The sequence below is a fragment of the Cryptotermes secundus genome, unplaced genomic scaffold (assembly GCF_002891405.2).
Source record: "Cryptotermes secundus unplaced genomic scaffold, Csec_1.0 scaffold215, whole genome shotgun sequence".
Classification (NCBI taxonomy): Eukaryota; Metazoa; Arthropoda; class Insecta; order Blattodea; family Kalotermitidae; genus Cryptotermes; species Cryptotermes secundus.
The window spans coordinates 596,539-615,759 of NW_019743150.1; the positions used below are offsets into that span (position 1 = coordinate 596,539).

Here is a 19,221-nt window from a genome sequence, read left to right on the forward strand (position 1 = left end):
TTACAATTTTTCACTTGGCTTTCCAGCAGTATCAACTTTGCTCTGAACGCTTTGATAAGTGCAAATAAATCACAGACTAAGTTATTTTCACCCTGCAACTTTAAATTCAAATGGTTCATATGATTCACCAGATCAGCAAAGAATGCTAATTTCCAAAGCCCCTCGGTATCTGATAAAAGTGGTTCGTGATGGTTTTTCTCGGTAAGAAATATATCAATTTCATTCCTGAGCTGAAAGAAGCGCGAAAGAACCTTTCCACAGCTAAGCCATCGAACTGCAGTGTAATATGTCAGGTCAATAAGCTCGGAATCACATTTACCAGTACTCATTGGAAAATTAATTCAATTGGCGCATTTCTGCACGATTCTTTCGCGGGCCGAATAAAATCACATCGCGGGCCGTAGTTTGGAGACCCTTGACGTAGATCATCACGTGATAATTATAATTTGCTGAAGTCGGATTTCGACGTGCAATGAGAACCAAAGTCACCATAACTCTGATCTCGGGGGACACACAGAATTTGGATAATATGGATAGTTGTGCCAGGTATGATGTTCTGTTAGAAACACAACTAATCACTTGTCCGCGGTTAATGCACACCACTAAGCCTGTGCAGTTTGCTTCCACCCGTATTCGCCAAGCTCGCCATTTCGCCATCTAGCAGTTATTTTCAACACTACTGTGAGTTCATTTCAAAGCTTGCCGTTAGAGGGGAGAACAAACTCTGTGGACCCGTAACCTGTTGAGAATCTGCTACAAAAGGGCGGATGGGCACTGCCTAGCCCTTTTTTGTATTTACAATATTTTTTATACACTTATGAAATAGTTTTAATAACCTTTAAATATTGTGTCCACAGCCGATTGCGAATGTGGTGACGGGCTGCAAACGGAGGAACATATCTTCTGGGACTGTAAATTGTACGAGGACCAACGGGCAACAATGATTGACACTTTGTCTGAGAACAGCAAAAAATGATACCCAAAGTCAGTTACAGAGCTCTTAAGGCTAGAAGAAAATATATTCCTGCAAGGCGTCTGTTACTTCATAAACAACATTCCAATATTTATGTGAAATATATATGTAAGAAAAGTAAAAGTAAGTAAGTAAAGGCATCCCTCCAACAGGCCGTGGAGGCCCATAGGGTTGTGAGATGTTGAGGTTCCCACATTTTCCAGACAATCGGCTCACAGATGGCGGTAAGGTTGTCAGCCCTATGCTCCGGCCGCCCTTTATCCCCAAGAATATTCAAAGAATATTCCTGGTACTCATTTCTGTTAGAGGCTGATTCGACCCCAGGGCCATAGTGCTGCTGGAAAGATTAGGTCAATTGAAAAAAATCCAATGACTTCATTGGAACTTGAACCCGCGACCTTCCGGCTTGTAGTATAGTGCCTCAAGCTTATGGCTTCACATCAAGAATTGGACGGCCGTTATATTCGTTTTTATGAGATTTGCTAAAAGTGTATATGGTATAGTTTTCATAACAATTTTCATGGCATAGATTTAAGAATTTAAATTATACCTCAACAGCTTGTGAGGTTTCAGTGTTGGTATTACTGATAACAGGGATTTATGAAGTACGCTGTTGAAACTAATTATTGTGGCATGGCACACATGCAAATTTTCATGAAAACTGGTGCAGGAGTTCGAGTAGTATAAAGGAATTGCCTCAGCAATTTGAGTATCTACAATGATGGTTATTACTAATGGGAGGGATTTCTGAATTATGCCGTTGAGATGGGATCAGGGGCCACGATATAACGGACCGGCATATAACAGATTTCGGATATAATGGACAAATTCTGGCTGTATACGGTTGTGAATACTCGTATTTAGAGAGGCTGAGGCACTAAGATGGTTTTGTATCTAGAAAAAGATTTAATATAAAGGAGAACCCCCAATATAAAAACCTTTATATAACCATATTGTAGCGTAGATGGTTTAGTGGCTATGCTACAAGCCGGAAGGTCGCAGGTTCAAGTCCCGATGAGATCACTGGATTTTTTCAATTTACCTAATCCTTCCAGCCGCACTATGGCCCTGGGGTTGACTCAGCCTCTAACAGAAATGAGTACCAGGAATTAATTAAATTATTTCCCTGGGGGTAAAGGGCGGCCGGCTCATAAGGCTGACAACCTTACCGCCATCTATGAGCCGATTGTCTAGAAAATGTGAGACCCTCAACGTCTCACAACCCTATGGCCCTTTACGGTCTGTTACAGTGATAGCTTTACTTTTTCTAACCATATTGTGTGTTTCTATTTTTATCTCATGTATTGGCTATGTGTGTCCTATAGTGTACTTCCGTGAATACCCCTTCATTTGATTATAGCGAACATAGACACAGACAACAAGGTGTTCCCATAAAATTACTTTTGTTTCTTCAAACTAAGAAAATAGGGTCTTCTGGAATGTCGGCCGCTTCTTGTTGTTTTCTTGCCTGGCTTACTCTGCGACACTGAAAACTGTTTCAAATAAGTTTTCACAACTTAAACCTTTAAATTCCAGTGGTTACTATATGTACCACCTGCTTTAACACATTAAAACTCTGCATTCTCCCCACAGAGTGTATCTGTGTGTTCCGTATGGTTCTCTCAATAAACAGAGACTCGTCCCCTAAACAGCATTAACCGGTTGGGCTCTGTAGCGAGATGTGACGTTTCCTTTGAGGTACGGACTGACTTTTTTGCCCACAGAGTGTATCTGCATGTTCCATATTGTTCTCACCATAAACAACGTTTGTTTCCCTAAACAGTATTAACCGGCTGGGCTTCGTAGCTGTGACGTAATATGTTCCTGTAAGGTACGAACTGAATTCATATACGGGATACATTAATTCCTGTGAGGACATTAAGCGAGGAGAGGACGTCAAATGTGGAAGCCGAATATTTGGAACTACTGATGAAGGACGGAGAACTCTCGGAGAAAGAAGAGATTGTTGATGAGTAGTGCGGAAAAAGCCCGACGTTTTGGAAGAACATCTCGCCAGAATTTTAAGAGTCAAAGAGAAAGCCAAGCAAGAATACTCAGCTTGCCATCTGTTTATGCTGATTTCTTGTTTGGCTTATTCTTCAATCATGAAGATGGAGGCAGTAAGCTCCTCCTAAACGTTAGTGAACTTTTACTGGAGTTCATGGTGTCACATCTTAGGGGATAGTGCTCTTTGTAATGTTACTGCTTAGCCTATCAAGTGTTCTTTTGCATATACCCGTATGAAACACAAAGAAGTCTAATATTACCTGAGGGAGGGAAGGTAGTCTCAGGTTCCATGAAGGCGAGGAATCGATAGCCCAGCTGAGCAACTATCGATTCTTCAAGAAAGAATTTCTATCATTTAAATATTTTAGCTACTTGAATAACTGATTCTGTTTAATTACTTTATTAACTGATTAGTTCGAAAACAAAGTGTAGTAGCTCAGTAAATACAGTGACTAGATTACGATTTAGATAACAGAGGTTTCATTCAGAGAAGAGACAAGGAATTTTTTACCCCACTTCGATCAGACTTGCTCTGGGACCACCCATACTTACTTACTTACTCATGGAGCTGAGCCCTTCTGGAGGAGCCGCCAATTTTGCAGCTACTCAAGAATTTCCCAGCGTTTTATGGAACCCGAAGGTTCATCACCGTGTTCACAAGAGCCCTCCACTGGTCCATATCCTGAGCCAGATCTATTCAGTCCATACCATCCCATCCTATCTCTCTGAGATCCGTTCTAATATTGTCCACCCACCTACGCCTTGGTCTTCCCAGTGGCCTCTTTCCTTCTGGCTTTCCCACCAATATCCTATACGCATTCCTCGTCTCCTCCATTCATCCTACATGTCCTGCCCACATCATCCTCCTTGACTTGATCATTCTAATTGTACTTGGAGAAGAGTACAAGTTATGAAGCTCCTCATTGTGCAGTTTTTTCCAACCTCCTGTCACTTCATCCCTCTTCGGTCCAAATATTCTCCTCAACACCCTGTTCTCAAACACCCTCTGTCTATGTTCCTCCCTTAATGTCAGAGACCAAATTTCACACCCATACAGAACCACAGGAAAAATTATACTTTTTATGTTCTAATTTTTATGTCTTTGGACAGCAGACGAGAAGACAAAAGGTTCTGGACTGAATGGTAGCAAGCATTACCCGAGTTCAATCTCCTTTTAATTTCCTCCTGAATCAGGTTTCGATCTGTAATCATTGTTCCCAAATATCTGAACCGTGTCACATTTTCAAAACATCTGTTTCCTATCTTTATGTCATGATTTTTCCCTGCATTTTGGTGACGAGACAGTAACATATTCTTAGTTTTCTCTGTGTTTACTTCTAGACCAATCTCTTTACTTGCGTCAATTAAAGTTTGTGTGTTTTTCTTTATGGTATCTACATTATCACCCAGTAGATTCACATCATCGGCCTAGACCAACAGCTGATGTGTCCCGTTTAATTTCAGTCCCACGTGGTTTCCCTGGACCTTTCTAATGGCATATTCTAAGGCAAAGTTGAAAAGGAGTGGCGATAAAGCATCTCCTTGTTTTAGACCCTTCTGGATAGGAAATTTATGAGACAAATGTTTACCCACACGGTCTTTACTCTGGGACCACCCATCCGATTCTTAAATGAGTTGACTTTTCCACGACTTCTTTCCATAACGGTAAAGCCGAAGCTGATGATTAATTTCAGTCTATGTAAAATTTGAGGTTTTCAAGGCTGTGACTATGAAGAATGCCGTCTTCCGGGATGTGGCGTCGTGTAGATCTTGTGTGAATCGACCTTTCGGAGGAGCGTATTGTCTCCATCTTCAGGGTAGAAAAATCCGCGAGTAAGGAACCAGCTTGAACAGGTCCCTTGACGGAAAATATACACGGTGTGTCCAGGATCCATTAGCACTTATTTTTTTTTCTTTTTAATTTTGCCCTGCAATGTCATCTGTTGGCGAGTTGTGGCGTTAAGATTCTTGAAGTTTCAGCCGTGGCTATCTATAATTTCAAAGCGCAAGCATCGCTGAACCATGTGTTCTGACCTTGAATGTAACAGTACTGGCAGTTGAACAGAGAGCCAACATTAAATTTTGTTTTAAGTTAGGCAAAACAGCCGGAGAAGCGTACGAAATGATTAAAAGTGTGTACAGTAGTGATTGTTTGAGTCGTTCGAACATTGTACGATGGTATGCTATATTTCGTGACGCCAGGGAGGACACTGAAGACGCTCCACGTGCATCAAAGCCGAGAACAAGTCACACTGAAGAAAATGTGAAAAAAGTGATCGAAATCCTTGCATCAGACATGTTGTTGCAAGACTCATCGAGGAGCTTTTGGGAATACCAAAAAGTACTGTGCATCAAATTTTGACCGAGGATTTGGGCAAACGGAAAGTCTGTGTGCACACAGGCGCACGTGTTGTCAGGCGATGAAAAACGTGCCAGAGTGGAACACTGCGAAGACATGTTACGGTCGGCCCAAAGTGGTACAAAATTTACAAAATCCATTGTTACTGGTGACGAGACGTGGTGTTTTCAATATGAGCCTCTCACAAAGCGGCAGAGTGCAGCGTGGTTGAGCCCAAAGAAGCCGAAACCAAAGAAGGTGTGCATGCAATGGAGTCGAGTAAAGACACTGCTAACCGTTTTCTTCGATTCCAAAGGAATCATTCACAAGGAATTTCTGCCAGAAGGTCAAACAGTGAATTCTGATTATTATCTCGGAGTCCTCAATCGTTTGTGGTTGAGCATTCTTCGAATTCGACCTGAATATCGAGAGCAAGGTTCCTGGCCGCTCCTCCACGACAATGCCCCACCCCACAAATCGAAGATCGTGCGCGATTTTTTGTCCAGAAAAGGGATCACAGTCCTTGATCATTCTCCTTATTCGCCAGATTTGGTTCCAGCAGATTTCTGGTTGTACCCGAAAGTTAAGTTGGCGATGAAAGGAGACCGTCACGACACCATCCAGGACATCCAAAGGGAATCTACGCAGTTTTAAATGCGATTCCACACAAGGAGTACAGTGACTGTTTTCGAAAACTTTTCAATCGATTCCAACTATGTATTGATTCAGAAGGAGACTATTTTGAATAAGAAGAGTGAAATTTTGAAAATAATTCACGCCTTGTATTTTTAATGGACACAGTCCTAACAGAACCTGGACACACTGTGTATTATGATCCTGTAGAAGAACTAGCGCAATCGGTATAACAACTGGCTAGGGGCTGGACGACCGAGGGGTCAGAGGTGGTCTCTCTGTAGGTGCAAGTTATTCTCCACGTCGTCCAGACGTGCTCTACGCCCACCCAGACTCCTATCCCATGCGTGCCGGGAGCTGTTTCCTCGGGAGTAAAGTGGCTGGGGCATGGAGCTGGCCACTCACCTCTAACTAGTGCCGAGGCCAAGAATACGTTAAATCCACTTCCTCATATGTCCTCATGGTGTCGTGCTTAATTAGTTAAACGCAGGGACACTTTAGTATTTTACCTATTGCCTGGAAAGAACTATTTTCCTGTCCACCATTCCTATTGGTCCAGTAAGGAATCTATCCTCTGTTTCCCCTCCCCATAGGTCTGAGTGACCATCTTCCTTAAACCTGCCAATGTAACCAGATCGAATCCTCACCCTACACATCTCGATCACGAATAAGGAGCCAGCATATTCCTCCGAAACCTGGGTATCCATGTACAAGACTACACAATGGCATAATTCAGAAGATCACAATTTGTTGCTATTCTCGTTAGTGAGTTTAGTTGTTTATATTATTATTCGTGTTAAACTAGTTGGCTGGAATGCCTTACCGTGGTCAGTACAGTCGTTTAAACGATGCTATTCAAGCGGCCTCCTCCTGCTTCTCTGATCTTGAGGCTCTTGAGTCTCTTGAGACGGATTTGTCTAAGAAGTTGTAGTATCGTGCCTTCTGTAGCAGACACAATTTTCTCGATCATGGAGTCTGAGATTTGAAGCTCGAGTTTGCTTAGAACCTGGAGCATATGATACAGTATTACGTAAATAGGAAGCGAAACAAGATGTTACGACAACAATTCACGGCGTCTGCATGAACTCACTTTAACACTTTCATCATTATGCTGTAGAGAAAAGCTAGCAGGAATTATATATTAAGGCATATTTGATTTATTTTTATTTATTTTTATCGTATCGCAACACTAATGAATTCATGTCAATTTGTTTGTTCAAAATATCAATTCTTTTTTTGTCACTGGCTCTACAGCCCCTTGGTTACTGCTCTCTGATTTTTTCAGTTACATGATCATTTAACAGACGGTAGGACTCCTTGGACGAGTCATCAGCTCGTCGCAAGGTCTCTACCTAAACACAGGACAACACAAACACAGAACGAACACATACTAAACATCCATGCTTTTTGTGGGATTCTAACCCACGATCCTGGGTTCCGAGCGAGTGAAGACAGTGCATGCCCTAGACTGCTCGGCTACCGTGACCGGCATTGTATAGGAATAATATATAAAAATTCAGGTCGTACCTCACAGGAAACAGATCCGAATCCACGATCCCGGCTTCCGAGCGAGCGAAGACAGTACATGCCTTAGACCGCTCGGCTACCGTTACCGGAAGTGTATAAGAATAATATATCAGAATTCAGGCCGTACCTCACAGGAAACAGATCCGAACCCACGATCCCGGCTTCCGAGCGAGCGAAGACAGTACATGCCCTAGACCGCTGGACTACCGTGACCCAATAACCATGCTTGAAAAATATAACTTAAGAATAAATTATGTCTTCAAATTTTGTTTAATTCCAACCTTTCTGTTCAGAGTGTACCAGTTTTCAACTTTAAGTGACCTTTTACTGACTGGTGAATAGTTGTGAAGGTCCACATATTGTGGGTAATAGTACTTAATAAGTTCCGCCGTCATAACTACAGAACAGAAGAGAAAGTATTGTTTCTTTAATATTTGTTCAGAAACATGAAAAGATTGCGTTATGTTTGATGAAGCTACAAAATGGCATATATATAGTTAAAAAAATATGTATATATGCTATTTTGTAGCTTCATCAAAATTAACTTTCTTTTTGGTTGTTGACGTTGAGTGTTAGATTTACGTTGTTTGGGCCAAATTGATAAACAATTCATAATATGGTGATATGACACCTGAAAGACGGAACAGTGAAACCGAAAGATGGCAAGCACGTTTTCACTGCAACGGATACTGGCATATATATATTTTTAATTTTGACTCGAATAAGAACATTTTTAAAACCAATGTTCTGATTACTGATTACAGTGGTTGTTGATAGTCAAGTGAGTGCAGGTGCGGCGTGTTTTTTTCCCCACAAGATATATGCCACATCCACAACATATATGAAGAAAATAATGACCAAACTTCCCTCTTTTTTCAAACATATTATGCCCGCGCGTTTCTTCAGTGGGAAGCAGATTACATGCAGGTTGATTTATTTATGTATTTATTTACTCCAGGGATATTTTAGTGCATGAAATTATTATACATTTCAATTGTTATTTGCTGATCTGTCGTATTTCTTGAAATGTTGTTCGATCACTTCGCAGCCGAATGTTGTTTAGCCTACATTATGGAAACATGAAAGTAAACTTATGAGATCTGCATGTATATGCCCGCCCTCTATCGTTGCTAGGGAACGGTTCAGTATCGTTATCATTGCTAATGTAAGTGCTTGGTAAAAACTTCCAGTGGTAACGAATACACACAAAACAATAGAAGAGCTATTTGACATGTCGTTTTCTATGCAATTCGTGCCATATCAAAGGAAATTTAATTAGTTTTCCCTTTAATTTTTCTTTCATGTTTTCAAGTATTACATTACCAGAACCGTCGTTATTTGTGAATGTTTAGTAACAACAGCATTAATTACGAGAATCCTATCATTCTTTCATAAACAATGGCGAATTAGCAGAAATTAAATTACTAATTGTTTTTCCTGCACTCTTGTACTTAAATGAATAAGTATGAAATAGCTAACGAAGCTGACCAGCAGTATCTTTCCTTTTACCATCTTTGTTTGAAACTGTGTTATGATCGTTATGATTCAGTAGTTTTTCTGCTCGTTTCTCAGTAAGAGAATGTCAAAGCTTATGAAGAACTTTAAGTCTCATTATAGCGTTTGGCATCGTGGGAGCACACTCTCTTAAATACAGAATTTTTGGTTATGTTTTGCTGCTGTGAGGCACTGTTCCACGCGGCCAGGTCCCATCATTTTATTAGAATTTGTACGATACCTCGAACTTATAGTTTGTCAGTGAACAGTGAAGCTTTCTGCATTTGTCGAAGATCATGTCTAAAATAAGAAAATTTGAGATAATTTTAAGTTAGATTGAAGTGAATCTGATTCGTAGCAATGCACTGGGTTTTAAAGTCATTAATATAGTCGTTATGCCGAAGCAATTTTCGAAGCAGAGGTGTTGTTTAAATATACTCATATGGAAGATATGGAAAGTCAGATTTTTTATAGTTTGTATAATTTTTACTTTTATTGTAGGATGTTTCTTAGCAATATCGCCAATTACAATAGGTAATTAATGTCAGGTTGATAATTTTGAGTACATTTATTGGTCCATTCTTTGAGCAAGGAATAGGTTATGTATGAAATATTTGGAATTTTTTAAAATACATGTGTGTTTAATTTGACAGATGACTGTCAGTGCTCTAGAAAAGATCCTGGGGAAAACATTGAGCGTCACTTCAAAGGCCGCATTTATAATGCAAATTCAGGAATACCCTCTGACCACAAATTGGCAGTTCTTGTACCTTTCCGAGATAGGTTTGAGGAACTTCTTGCATTTGCACCATATCTCCATGATTTTTTAAATAAACAGGAAATCAGCCATCACATATACATTTTGAATCAGGTACACATTTTATGATTCCTCCATTTCTATTATTTTTAGTAATGTAACCACAGTTCTGAAGGAATTCATTAATCTGTGCCTTTAGGTAGACCACTATCGGTTTAATCGGGCTTCTTTGATCAACGTGGGTTTCCGCATAGCACGTGATGAGTGTGACTACATTGCAATGCATGATGTTGATCTGCTGCCCCTGAATTCACAGCTACGATACAGTTATCCCGAGACTGGGCCATTTCATATTGCTTCACCTGACTTGCACCCTCGCTATCACTACCCCACATTTGTTGGTGGAATTCTGCTCATTAAAAGGTAAATGTTAAAATGCACTTTCATGGCTACCCAAATTTTTAGTCATGTAGGGTGTTCCCTCCCCTGTGATTGGTTGGCAGGATCTCAGAAATGTATATTTTATCAGAAAAAGTTCTGTCTTGTGGGATATAACACTGTATGGGCCATTGAAAGTCAACTGACATTTTGGAGGAACAGGTTGCCTCCAAATTCAAGGTTGAAGAATAAGCCAAGCTAGTATCCAGCATGAAGAAGGTAGCTTCAGATGTTGGTTGACTTTCAGTGGGCCACATGCTGTTATATCTCAGAAGACAGAACCCTTCATAACCACTGCTATGAGATTGGATTTGGTTCATCCTGGTCCATCACACTAGAAATACTGTAATAGGTTAATCAACTCCATCCAGCGTGATTGATTTGATGTTTTTTCTTTCCTCCTTGACATGTTTTGGTCTTAGAGACTGACTGATAGTAGTTTCTGCCTGTGTTGATATATCCTTCTGAAGATGGTCTCTGAGGCCGAAACATGTCAAGGAAAAAAGATTAAAAAAGAAAGAAAAAACATTTTACAGTCGCACTGGATGGAGTTGATCAACCTTTTATAATACTGCTATGAGACTCAAATCCTATATATTTTTCCATACTTTCATTGTTTTATGAGGAAAGATAGGATTATGGTTGTTATCCATCTGTCTGTGTTTGTGTACATCTGTGCTCTTCTAATAACTTTTGTTGACAATTGATATAATTTTATTAAATTTCATATGAGCAACATGTTGCACCCGCCTTCTTAGTACACAGATCTTGATGATGCCAGAGTTACAGCTTTGGAAACACAAAACAAGAGATACACTAGCTCCATTTAATATAACGCTGAAATTTTGTGTAGTAAGAAATATAACTGAAGTTTGTTGAGTAACTGGATAACATAAGTCATTCAAGTGGTATCCGAATAGAAAATGAATTACAAATATGCCATGCAGCTGAGGTTAAAAGCACAAATGACTTAATTGTCAAAATTGCAGCATTAAGAACCAATCACCAACCATATTAAGGTAATGTAAAATAATAAGAAATCAACATTTAGCTTTCTGTTTGGTAGTAGTAAAGAATGAAACAATGAAGCTAGGCATGTGGAGGTCAATATGGAGGTAAATCATGGACATCCTTCAAAATATACATGAATTATTTTCTATGATAAGCAATAACAAAAATAGTGATGGTGCAGAACATAGAGGTTATGTTAGACAACTGTTTGTTAGTTATGAAGAGATCACTTGATTTATAGATTAATTTATAACTTATTATGGTGTCTGTATACAGATGGAAGCATTTAAGAGAAAAAAGGTTTCCAAATTTTTACTAGAATTTTTTGTTTTATATTGTGGCTATTTTTTCAGGTTCTTCTTATGCTATAAAATTTTAAGCCATCCTGCTTGTTTTGTTGTACAGAGAACACTTTGAACTTGTCAATGGTATGAGTAATAAATACTGGGGATGGGGCTTGGAAGATGATGAGTTCTATGTCCGACTGAAGGAGGCAGGGCTGAACGTGTCACGGCCAGTTAACATTACAACGGGCACTGAAAACACTTTCAAGTAAGAAAATCTTGTAGAAGTGTGTTATTAAACTTATGATCGTCACTGTTGTTTTATAAACCGGGATAGTGCAGTTGGTATAGCAACTTGCTACTGACTTTATGGCCAAGGGGTACTGGAGGTTCTTTCCCTTGGGGTAATGCTGCTGGGCCTCAAGCTGACCTAGACCTCCAGCTAGTGCCAAGGTCAATAATATGGATCTGTACATCCACTCCCCCATATGTCTTCATGGTGCAGTGCTTAATTAGTTAAACACGGGGACATCTTTGCCTGTATCTGCTAGATCTGTGCAGTTGGTTTTGTAAAGCCACTGAAGACACCCACAAGCAGGCTATGGTGGAATTTTGATGGTGAAAACAGTGCAAAAATATTTTGTGGTATAGACAACTTGAAGAGACCGCCTCTGTGGTCTGGTGGTCAGTGTTCCTGGCTACAGATCCAGAGGTCCAGGTTCGATTCCCGGTGCTACCAGATTTTCTCTGAGAGGTAGTGGGTCTGGAATGGGTCCACTCAGCCTCATGAGGATAACTGAGGAGCTATTTCAAGGAAATAGCGGCTGTGGTCTAGAAAACCGAAATTAACATCCATAGGGATTAGTTGCGCTGACCACGCGACACTCTCTATATGCAAAAAGTTGGCACTAAACTTTGCTGACAAGCGGCAGTTGCTCGGTTGGTATAATTCGCTTGTGGACTAAAATCATGGAGTTTTTTTTATAGACAACTTGAAGAGAGTTAGAAGATGGAGGATAACATTAAATGATGTTTTATGATGTCAGGTTCACTGGTGAGCTCTTTTGTTCTCTTAAATTTTAGTATAAATCAGTTCCACAGCCTCACGTGCAACACTAATGTTCTATAAAACTTGTTAAAAGCTGTCCACTTTAAAGTTTTACACTACATGTTTCGACCAATGTCATCGTCATCATCAAGCGTTAAAAATTATGGATGAGGAATCTGCTGTCTTTTATATCATTGTTTATGTTGTTAATATACAGTCCCCTCAATGCGCATGCGTGTTGTTCAAGGTGGTGGGTTTTGTTCCTTCCTGTTGTGTTATGTTATGTGTCTTAAATCTTGGTTAGCTGCGTAAGATGGTGAAGGTTATGGTAATTCTGCAATAAAATGCTACATGTGTTCCATGTTACTGAAGATCAGTGTCTTCTGGGATATGTCACCATGTAATTTTGTGTATGTTTGCTAAAATTTCAGAGGAGTGAACTATATTGATTGAGCTACTGCTGCTTGATGGCAAAGTTAATGCCAAATTTAGCGGATAGAGGGTGTCGCGTGGTCAGCACAGCGAATTCCCATGGCCGTTAATTTTGATTTTCTAGACCGGAACCGCTACTTTTCCATTCAAGTAGCTCCTCCATTATCCTCACGAGGCTGAGTGGATCCCGTTGCAGACCCACTATTTCTCAGAAAATCTGGTAGAGCTGGGAATTGAACCCCAAACCTCTGGATCTGTAGCCAGGAACTCTGACCACTAGACCACAGAGGTGGTTGTATTTATCTTGAGAGCAGGAAATTAAGCACAGTGTAAAAAATATGGAATGGTGTACAAAGTTGGAAATAAATGTTTGCCATTAAATATTTACCACATTATATGGTATAATATCAGAGAAGACAGTAATTTTCACAGCCACCATCATGAGAACCCCAAATCATATATTACAAGTTATTACTTGCATGATGTTAAGACATATCTCTCTTGTATAGGCATACACATGATCGCACACATAGAAAACGTGACATGACAAAGTGTTTCAAACAGCGTGATGTGACACGGCGTCGTGACCGGCAGACTGGTTTAGCAGATGTAGTGTACAAGTTGACAGGTATTCATGAACTTAAAATAGATGGAGCTCCCATCACTGTTATCAACATAGTGCTGAGTTGTGATAAAAGACTCACCCCATGGTGTAACTGTAGTGACACTGGAGGAAAGAAACCCAGCAGTGAAACAAATGCAGCCGAGTCTAACATTGGTAATAAGAATAATAAGAACATTTTAAATCAATGAACGAAATCTCTTAACCATTTCATTTTTGTAAAGTGGCAGAATTGACAGATTGTCAGTATTCTTTTGTTCAGCATTGCTGTGTATAAAGGGGTAGTACAGAAAGGCAGTAATGTGAAAAGCAGCCATATTTATATAATGATGTGCATAGTATTTGCTGATAGTATTATTCCCAGAATATGCCTCCAGATTAAGATAATGTGGTGTGAACAGTGCACATTGGCTGAGTTATAGGTACTTGTGGTCATGCAGTCCAGAGATTGAGTATTTGCTTGGGTTGACATAAGAAATAGCATCACTAAACAGGTTGGCCTAGAGTTAACACTTGGAGCCTTATATCCAGAAGATGCTTTGTTTAGATATTGGCTTGGACACCACCTATCCTGAGGGCTTTTGTGGTTTTATCCAGTCCCTCCAGGCAGATGATGGGATAATACCTCAATTAGGCCATGACCACTTGCAAATCCTTTCCAGATAGACTTGAAAGGATTCTGATGATGGTGTATACTGTACTTCTTTTGGCTTATTTTGGACTTCACCCATCGTCTGGTATGTAAAAGACAAAAAACCACGACGTTTTGGAGACTGGATCTGTCTCCGTCTTCAGGTGGATAAGGAAGGATAAACCTACTCAGTTGGGCCCCTTAGAAAGAGCTAGTCTCAATCACTGGACAAACCCCAGACATAGCAGACGATGGGTGAAGTCCAAAATAAGCCAAAAGAAGTACAAATCCTTTCCAGTTCATTATTCATATGTCAGTGCTACATAGTCTAGATACTGCCACTGTCATTAATAAGAAAGTAAAGCATTCCCTGTAATAGGCGTGGAGGCACATAGGGTTGTGAGATGTTGAGGCTCCCACATTTTCTAGACAGTTGCCTCACAGATGGTAGTGAGGTTGTCAGCCTTACGTGCTGGCTGCTCTTCATTCTCAAGAAGATTCCTGTTACTGATCTCTGTTAGAGCCTGAGTTGACTCTAGGGCCATAGTGCGGCTGGAAGGATTAGGTCACTAGAAAAATCTGATGACCTCATCGGGAATTGAACCCACGATCTTCTGGCTTGTAGCATAAAGCTTCAATGAACTACAGTCAAAAAAGGAAAGAAGCAGTGTCAGGATTTCTGATCTAAAGTTTCCAGATTTAAGGATTGTTCCATTACAATTTTGAAAGCTACTCTGAATGGTTCTTTTCCATAGAAGAGTGAACGTGTACATATGAAAAGTACAGATCAGTACTGCATTTTATAAATAACATCTTTGTGGTAGTAATTCAGTACTTAAAGTGAAGACTCCTTTTTATATTTTACACGAGGATTCTCATTAATATGAAATAGAAGCGAGCGTTTTTGCCATACTTTGCTTTATTTTGTTAGGACACTATTATGATAAAAATGAGCGTGCAGTAAAGTTTGTGCCATATATTTTTAAACATTCTGCATACTTATTAGATTTCTTACTTTTTATTGTGAAGTTGAAAATGCCACATAGAATACGTAGGCGACTGTAGCTTCTTTTATATCATTATTTTCTCATATTGACAAGTTACTGAGGATTATTAATCAGATGATTACTTATTTTTATGAATTTTTATATACTAGCTACAAATTGTTTCCATAATTTGACTTTATAATGCAGTTTTGATGATTTGTAATGTATCTCTCCTATACAGAGTGGTCATAAAATCCCTGTCTATTTCTGCAATGCTTGGATTGTTCAATTAAAAGGCATAATTCAATAATAATATACAAGTCATTTTAATTTTTTTGGCAATCATAAAATAATATCAGCATGGCACATTATTAATATTTGCTTGTTAATATGAATGAATTAAATATTTTTCCAGTCAATAGATTGGGATTGTATGATCATCTGATTGTGCTGTGTGCGTTCTGTAGTTCAGCCATAGCTGCTACATATACAGACCCATCACACAGAAGCTTTGTTTCATTCTCAGAATTCAGCTGTGTCCTTGTCTTTCATGTTCACATTTCAGTCTTTATTTTATAAGCCATTTTCAATGTCAGATGTTTATATTGTCATGTGTCAAGGGTTCCGTGACAGATAATTAATGAGTTGCGGCTTCAGATGATGCTGTTTGTTGGAGAATTACTTGTTTACACTCACAATTAAAATCACTCTCAAATAATGCCCTTTCTGATGAAGTGACCTGGTTAGTCCTGGTTATTCTCCTTCACCGCTATTTTCGGTGGAGTGTCTTTGCTCTTGGTTCTCGTATATCTCGTCGGATAACTGCTCTGTCAAAGTCAAAGTAACATTGCCACTGACGGTCAGTCAGTCAGAAGTCTTGGTGTCGAGCCCCATCTGGGGCTCATGACCAGATATTAANCAAAGTAACATTGCCACTAACGGTCAGTCAGTCAGAAGTCTTATGACCAGATATTAATTATTACCGTTTGACAGTTATGGTCTTATTTCTGTGGGGAGCCCTCTCTGACGAGAGGATGGGTCTGTCTTTTGTATATGCTGCTGGACCTTACCAGCGCAGTCTTTCTCGGTTACTGTCTCAGCTTTGAGACCTCCATTTTCATCGCCTCCTATGACTAAAAGGGAAGTCTCAGAGCTGAGACTGCTCTGTCAAAGTCAAAGTCACATTGCGACTATTGCAATCTGCCCTATTAAGTAGATCTTAGCATACTGCTGAGAGAATGCCTTGTCAAAGGGTTCTGTTTCCTTTGTTAGCTAGAATATTCGTTAGTGGGTCTATTCGTTGCATAGGAATTGCTAGCTGTTGCTTAGCAATAGATGTGGTTGTCAGCGCAATATCTTGACAATGTGTTACCTAGGAAGTGACACTTCTCTGTGCAGTGGGTTCACCTGTCACAATTTTGTGGAGGATCTCTTAAACTGTACTGAGGTCACAGAAAAGGTGCCATGAATGGTGGGGGTGAGTTTCTTCCATCTTTCTGTCTACTGTTGTAATCCTGCAGCTTTGTTTGGTAATTATTGGACAGCCCAAGACACTTGCCATTATCAAAGACTGTCACATGATTGTCATTATCAACATTCATATGAACAAAATGAACGGATAACTGGAGATGAATATAGGGATGTGTGCTAGAAGGGGAAGTTGAACTGCTTGATGGGGATTTGTGGGGGAGGGATGTTGATCCATGAGCCTTGTATTCTTGGTCTCAGTCTACATACTGAATTACCTCATTTAATGGTTAGCATTGCTGTTTCTTGGAGCCAGTGCTGTCCAGGTACTGGGTGTGCTGTGTTTTTGGGTGTTCTTCCCAGTCTCTTGAAGGAAATTCTTGAAAATGTGTTGAAGCAGGTTATGACTGCATCTTTATCAAATAACCAATCATAATCCTGTAATTTCGTATTTGATCCTGCATAATGCGAGCAGTTGACACAGTGTACTTATTCTTCAAATTCATCAAGCTAATTATCACAAAATTTAAAGCGTCTAACTTTTTTATATTTCATGTACAGTGTCTCTGTTGTAATAAAAGTGGGTCAGCTAGTTGGACAATCAAAGAAATTCCTTGTTCCTCCACAAAAATTCTGGGATGTCTGAGAGTTTGACCATATAGTCTGGCAGAAATGCCATTGTCTCAAGTGTTCAACAAAAAGTTCTGGGAAGAACTAATTGCCAACATTTCTTTAATACAACATGGACTTTATCGAAAATGACGCCTCCAACAATTCTTCATTGCCATGGGAACAACTTTACCGAGTTGTTACATAGCAATGATAGGGGGGGCTACCACAGAGACCCAGAGAATCTCCTTTGATAAGACGCAGACCGCAAGGAAAATGACATGTCCAACAATTCTTCTGTTGTATTAGTTGCCATGGGAGCATGTTTACCGAGCTGTTGTCTAGCAACAAAAGGAGGGATACACTTTGCTGAGCCTTTGCCTAGCAACAGTAGGAGGGATACACATTCCAACACAGACTGAGGGATTTATGAAGCATGCCACTGATATGGACTCAGGTGCCACTTATATATATATACCAAGTTTCATAAAGATTGTTTGGGTATTCAAAAGTTCACAGGGGAGAATTCGCAGACACACAAGACAGCATGGTGATATCATAAGCCTTACTTACTCATGAAGCTGAGCCCTTCTGAAGGAACCGCCAATTCTGCAGCTACTCAAGAATTTCCCAGCATTTTATGGAACCCGAAGGTTCATTACCGTGTTCACAAGAGCCCTCCACTGGTCCCTATCCTGAGCCAGATCAATCCAATCAATACCATCACATCCTGTCTCTCCAAGATCCATTTTAATATTGTCCACCCACCTATGCCTTGGTCTTCCCAGTGGTCTCTTTCCTTCTGGCTTTCCCACCAAAATCCTGTACGCATTCCTCGTCTCCCCCATTCGTCCTACATGTACCGCCCACCTCATCCTCCTTGATTTGATCATTCTAATTATACTTGGAGAAGAGTACAAGTCATGAAGCTCCTCGTTATGCAGTTTTCTCCACTCTCCTGTCACTTCATCTCTCTTCAGTCCAAATATTCTCCTCAACACCCTGTTCTCAAACACCCTCAGTCTGTGTTCCTCCCTTAATGTCAAGAGACCAAGTTTCACACCCATACAGAAGCACAGGCAAAATTGAAGTTTTATATATTCTAATTTTTATGTTTTTGGACAGCAGACAAAAAGACAAAAGGTTCTTGACTGAATGGTAGCAAGCATTACCCGAGTTCAGTCTCCTCTTAATTTCCTCCTGAATCAGGTTTCGATCTGTAATCATTGTTCCCAAATATCTGAACTGTGCCATATTTTCAAAACATCTGTTTCCTATCTTTATGTCATGATTTTACCCTGCAATTTAGTGACTAGACAGCAACATATATGTGGTTTTCTCTGTGTTTATTTCTAGACCAACCTACTTACTTGCATCAATTAAAGTTTGTGTGTTTATTTTCACGGTATATATATTGTAACGTGTTTCGTTACCGAATACGCCGTAAAGACCGTTAACTGGTTTATTGAACAATCTACAACTATCGGCTACACTTAATTATCTCACAGTTGCGGGGTTTCACACTTTATAACCCTAATCGCATTAATCTGTTACCGCTGTTGCGGGGGTTCACACTTTATAACCCTATGCGCAAATCAGCTCGCTCTGTGTTCAGTAGTCTACACGTTGACAGTCGGGGAGCTAGGTATCACTGTATCACATGCTCCCAATTACACAATCACTCACACGTCCGGTTCTTCTTTCCGCGACGGCTGCTATACTCCAACTTGTAGTCGGCTGACGGTTACTTTACAACTCGGCGGATGTCACAGTACAACTGTGTTAGGCGGCTGCTACAGTAGAACTTGCTGGTAGCCACGTTAGAACTCTCCTCGTACCGGCACTGCAGCTCACTTATATAGTCGCAGGATTGCCTGTTACGTTCCACGTCACAGTAGGAAGCAGTTCCGCGTCACCGCGTGATGTCACCGCGGAGGGGAGTGGCGGGGCGGGGTTCGCTCGCG

The 19,221-nt window shown here is 40.2% G+C and overlaps 1 protein-coding gene across 1 annotated transcript in view; it reads left to right on the forward strand.

The window, feature by feature from the left end:
• Nucleotides 1-14,226, forward strand: part of LOC111873817 (beta-1,4-galactosyltransferase 7) — a 17,272-nt gene extending 3,046 nt beyond the window's left edge. Inside the window, exons 2-7 of the mRNA XM_033755215.1 lie at nt 9,133-9,181; nt 9,474-9,506; nt 9,626-9,843; nt 9,929-10,152; nt 11,584-11,730; nt 13,452-14,226. Coding sequence (XP_033611106.1) covers nt 9,133-9,181; nt 9,474-9,506; nt 9,626-9,843; nt 9,929-10,152; nt 11,584-11,730; nt 13,452-13,755 — 975 coding nt within the window. The 3' untranslated portion in view covers nt 13,756-14,226. The remainder of the gene's footprint in view (nt 1-9,132; nt 9,182-9,473; nt 9,507-9,625; nt 9,844-9,928; nt 10,153-11,583; nt 11,731-13,451) is intronic.
• Nucleotides 14,227-19,221: the final 4,995 nt, after the last annotated feature.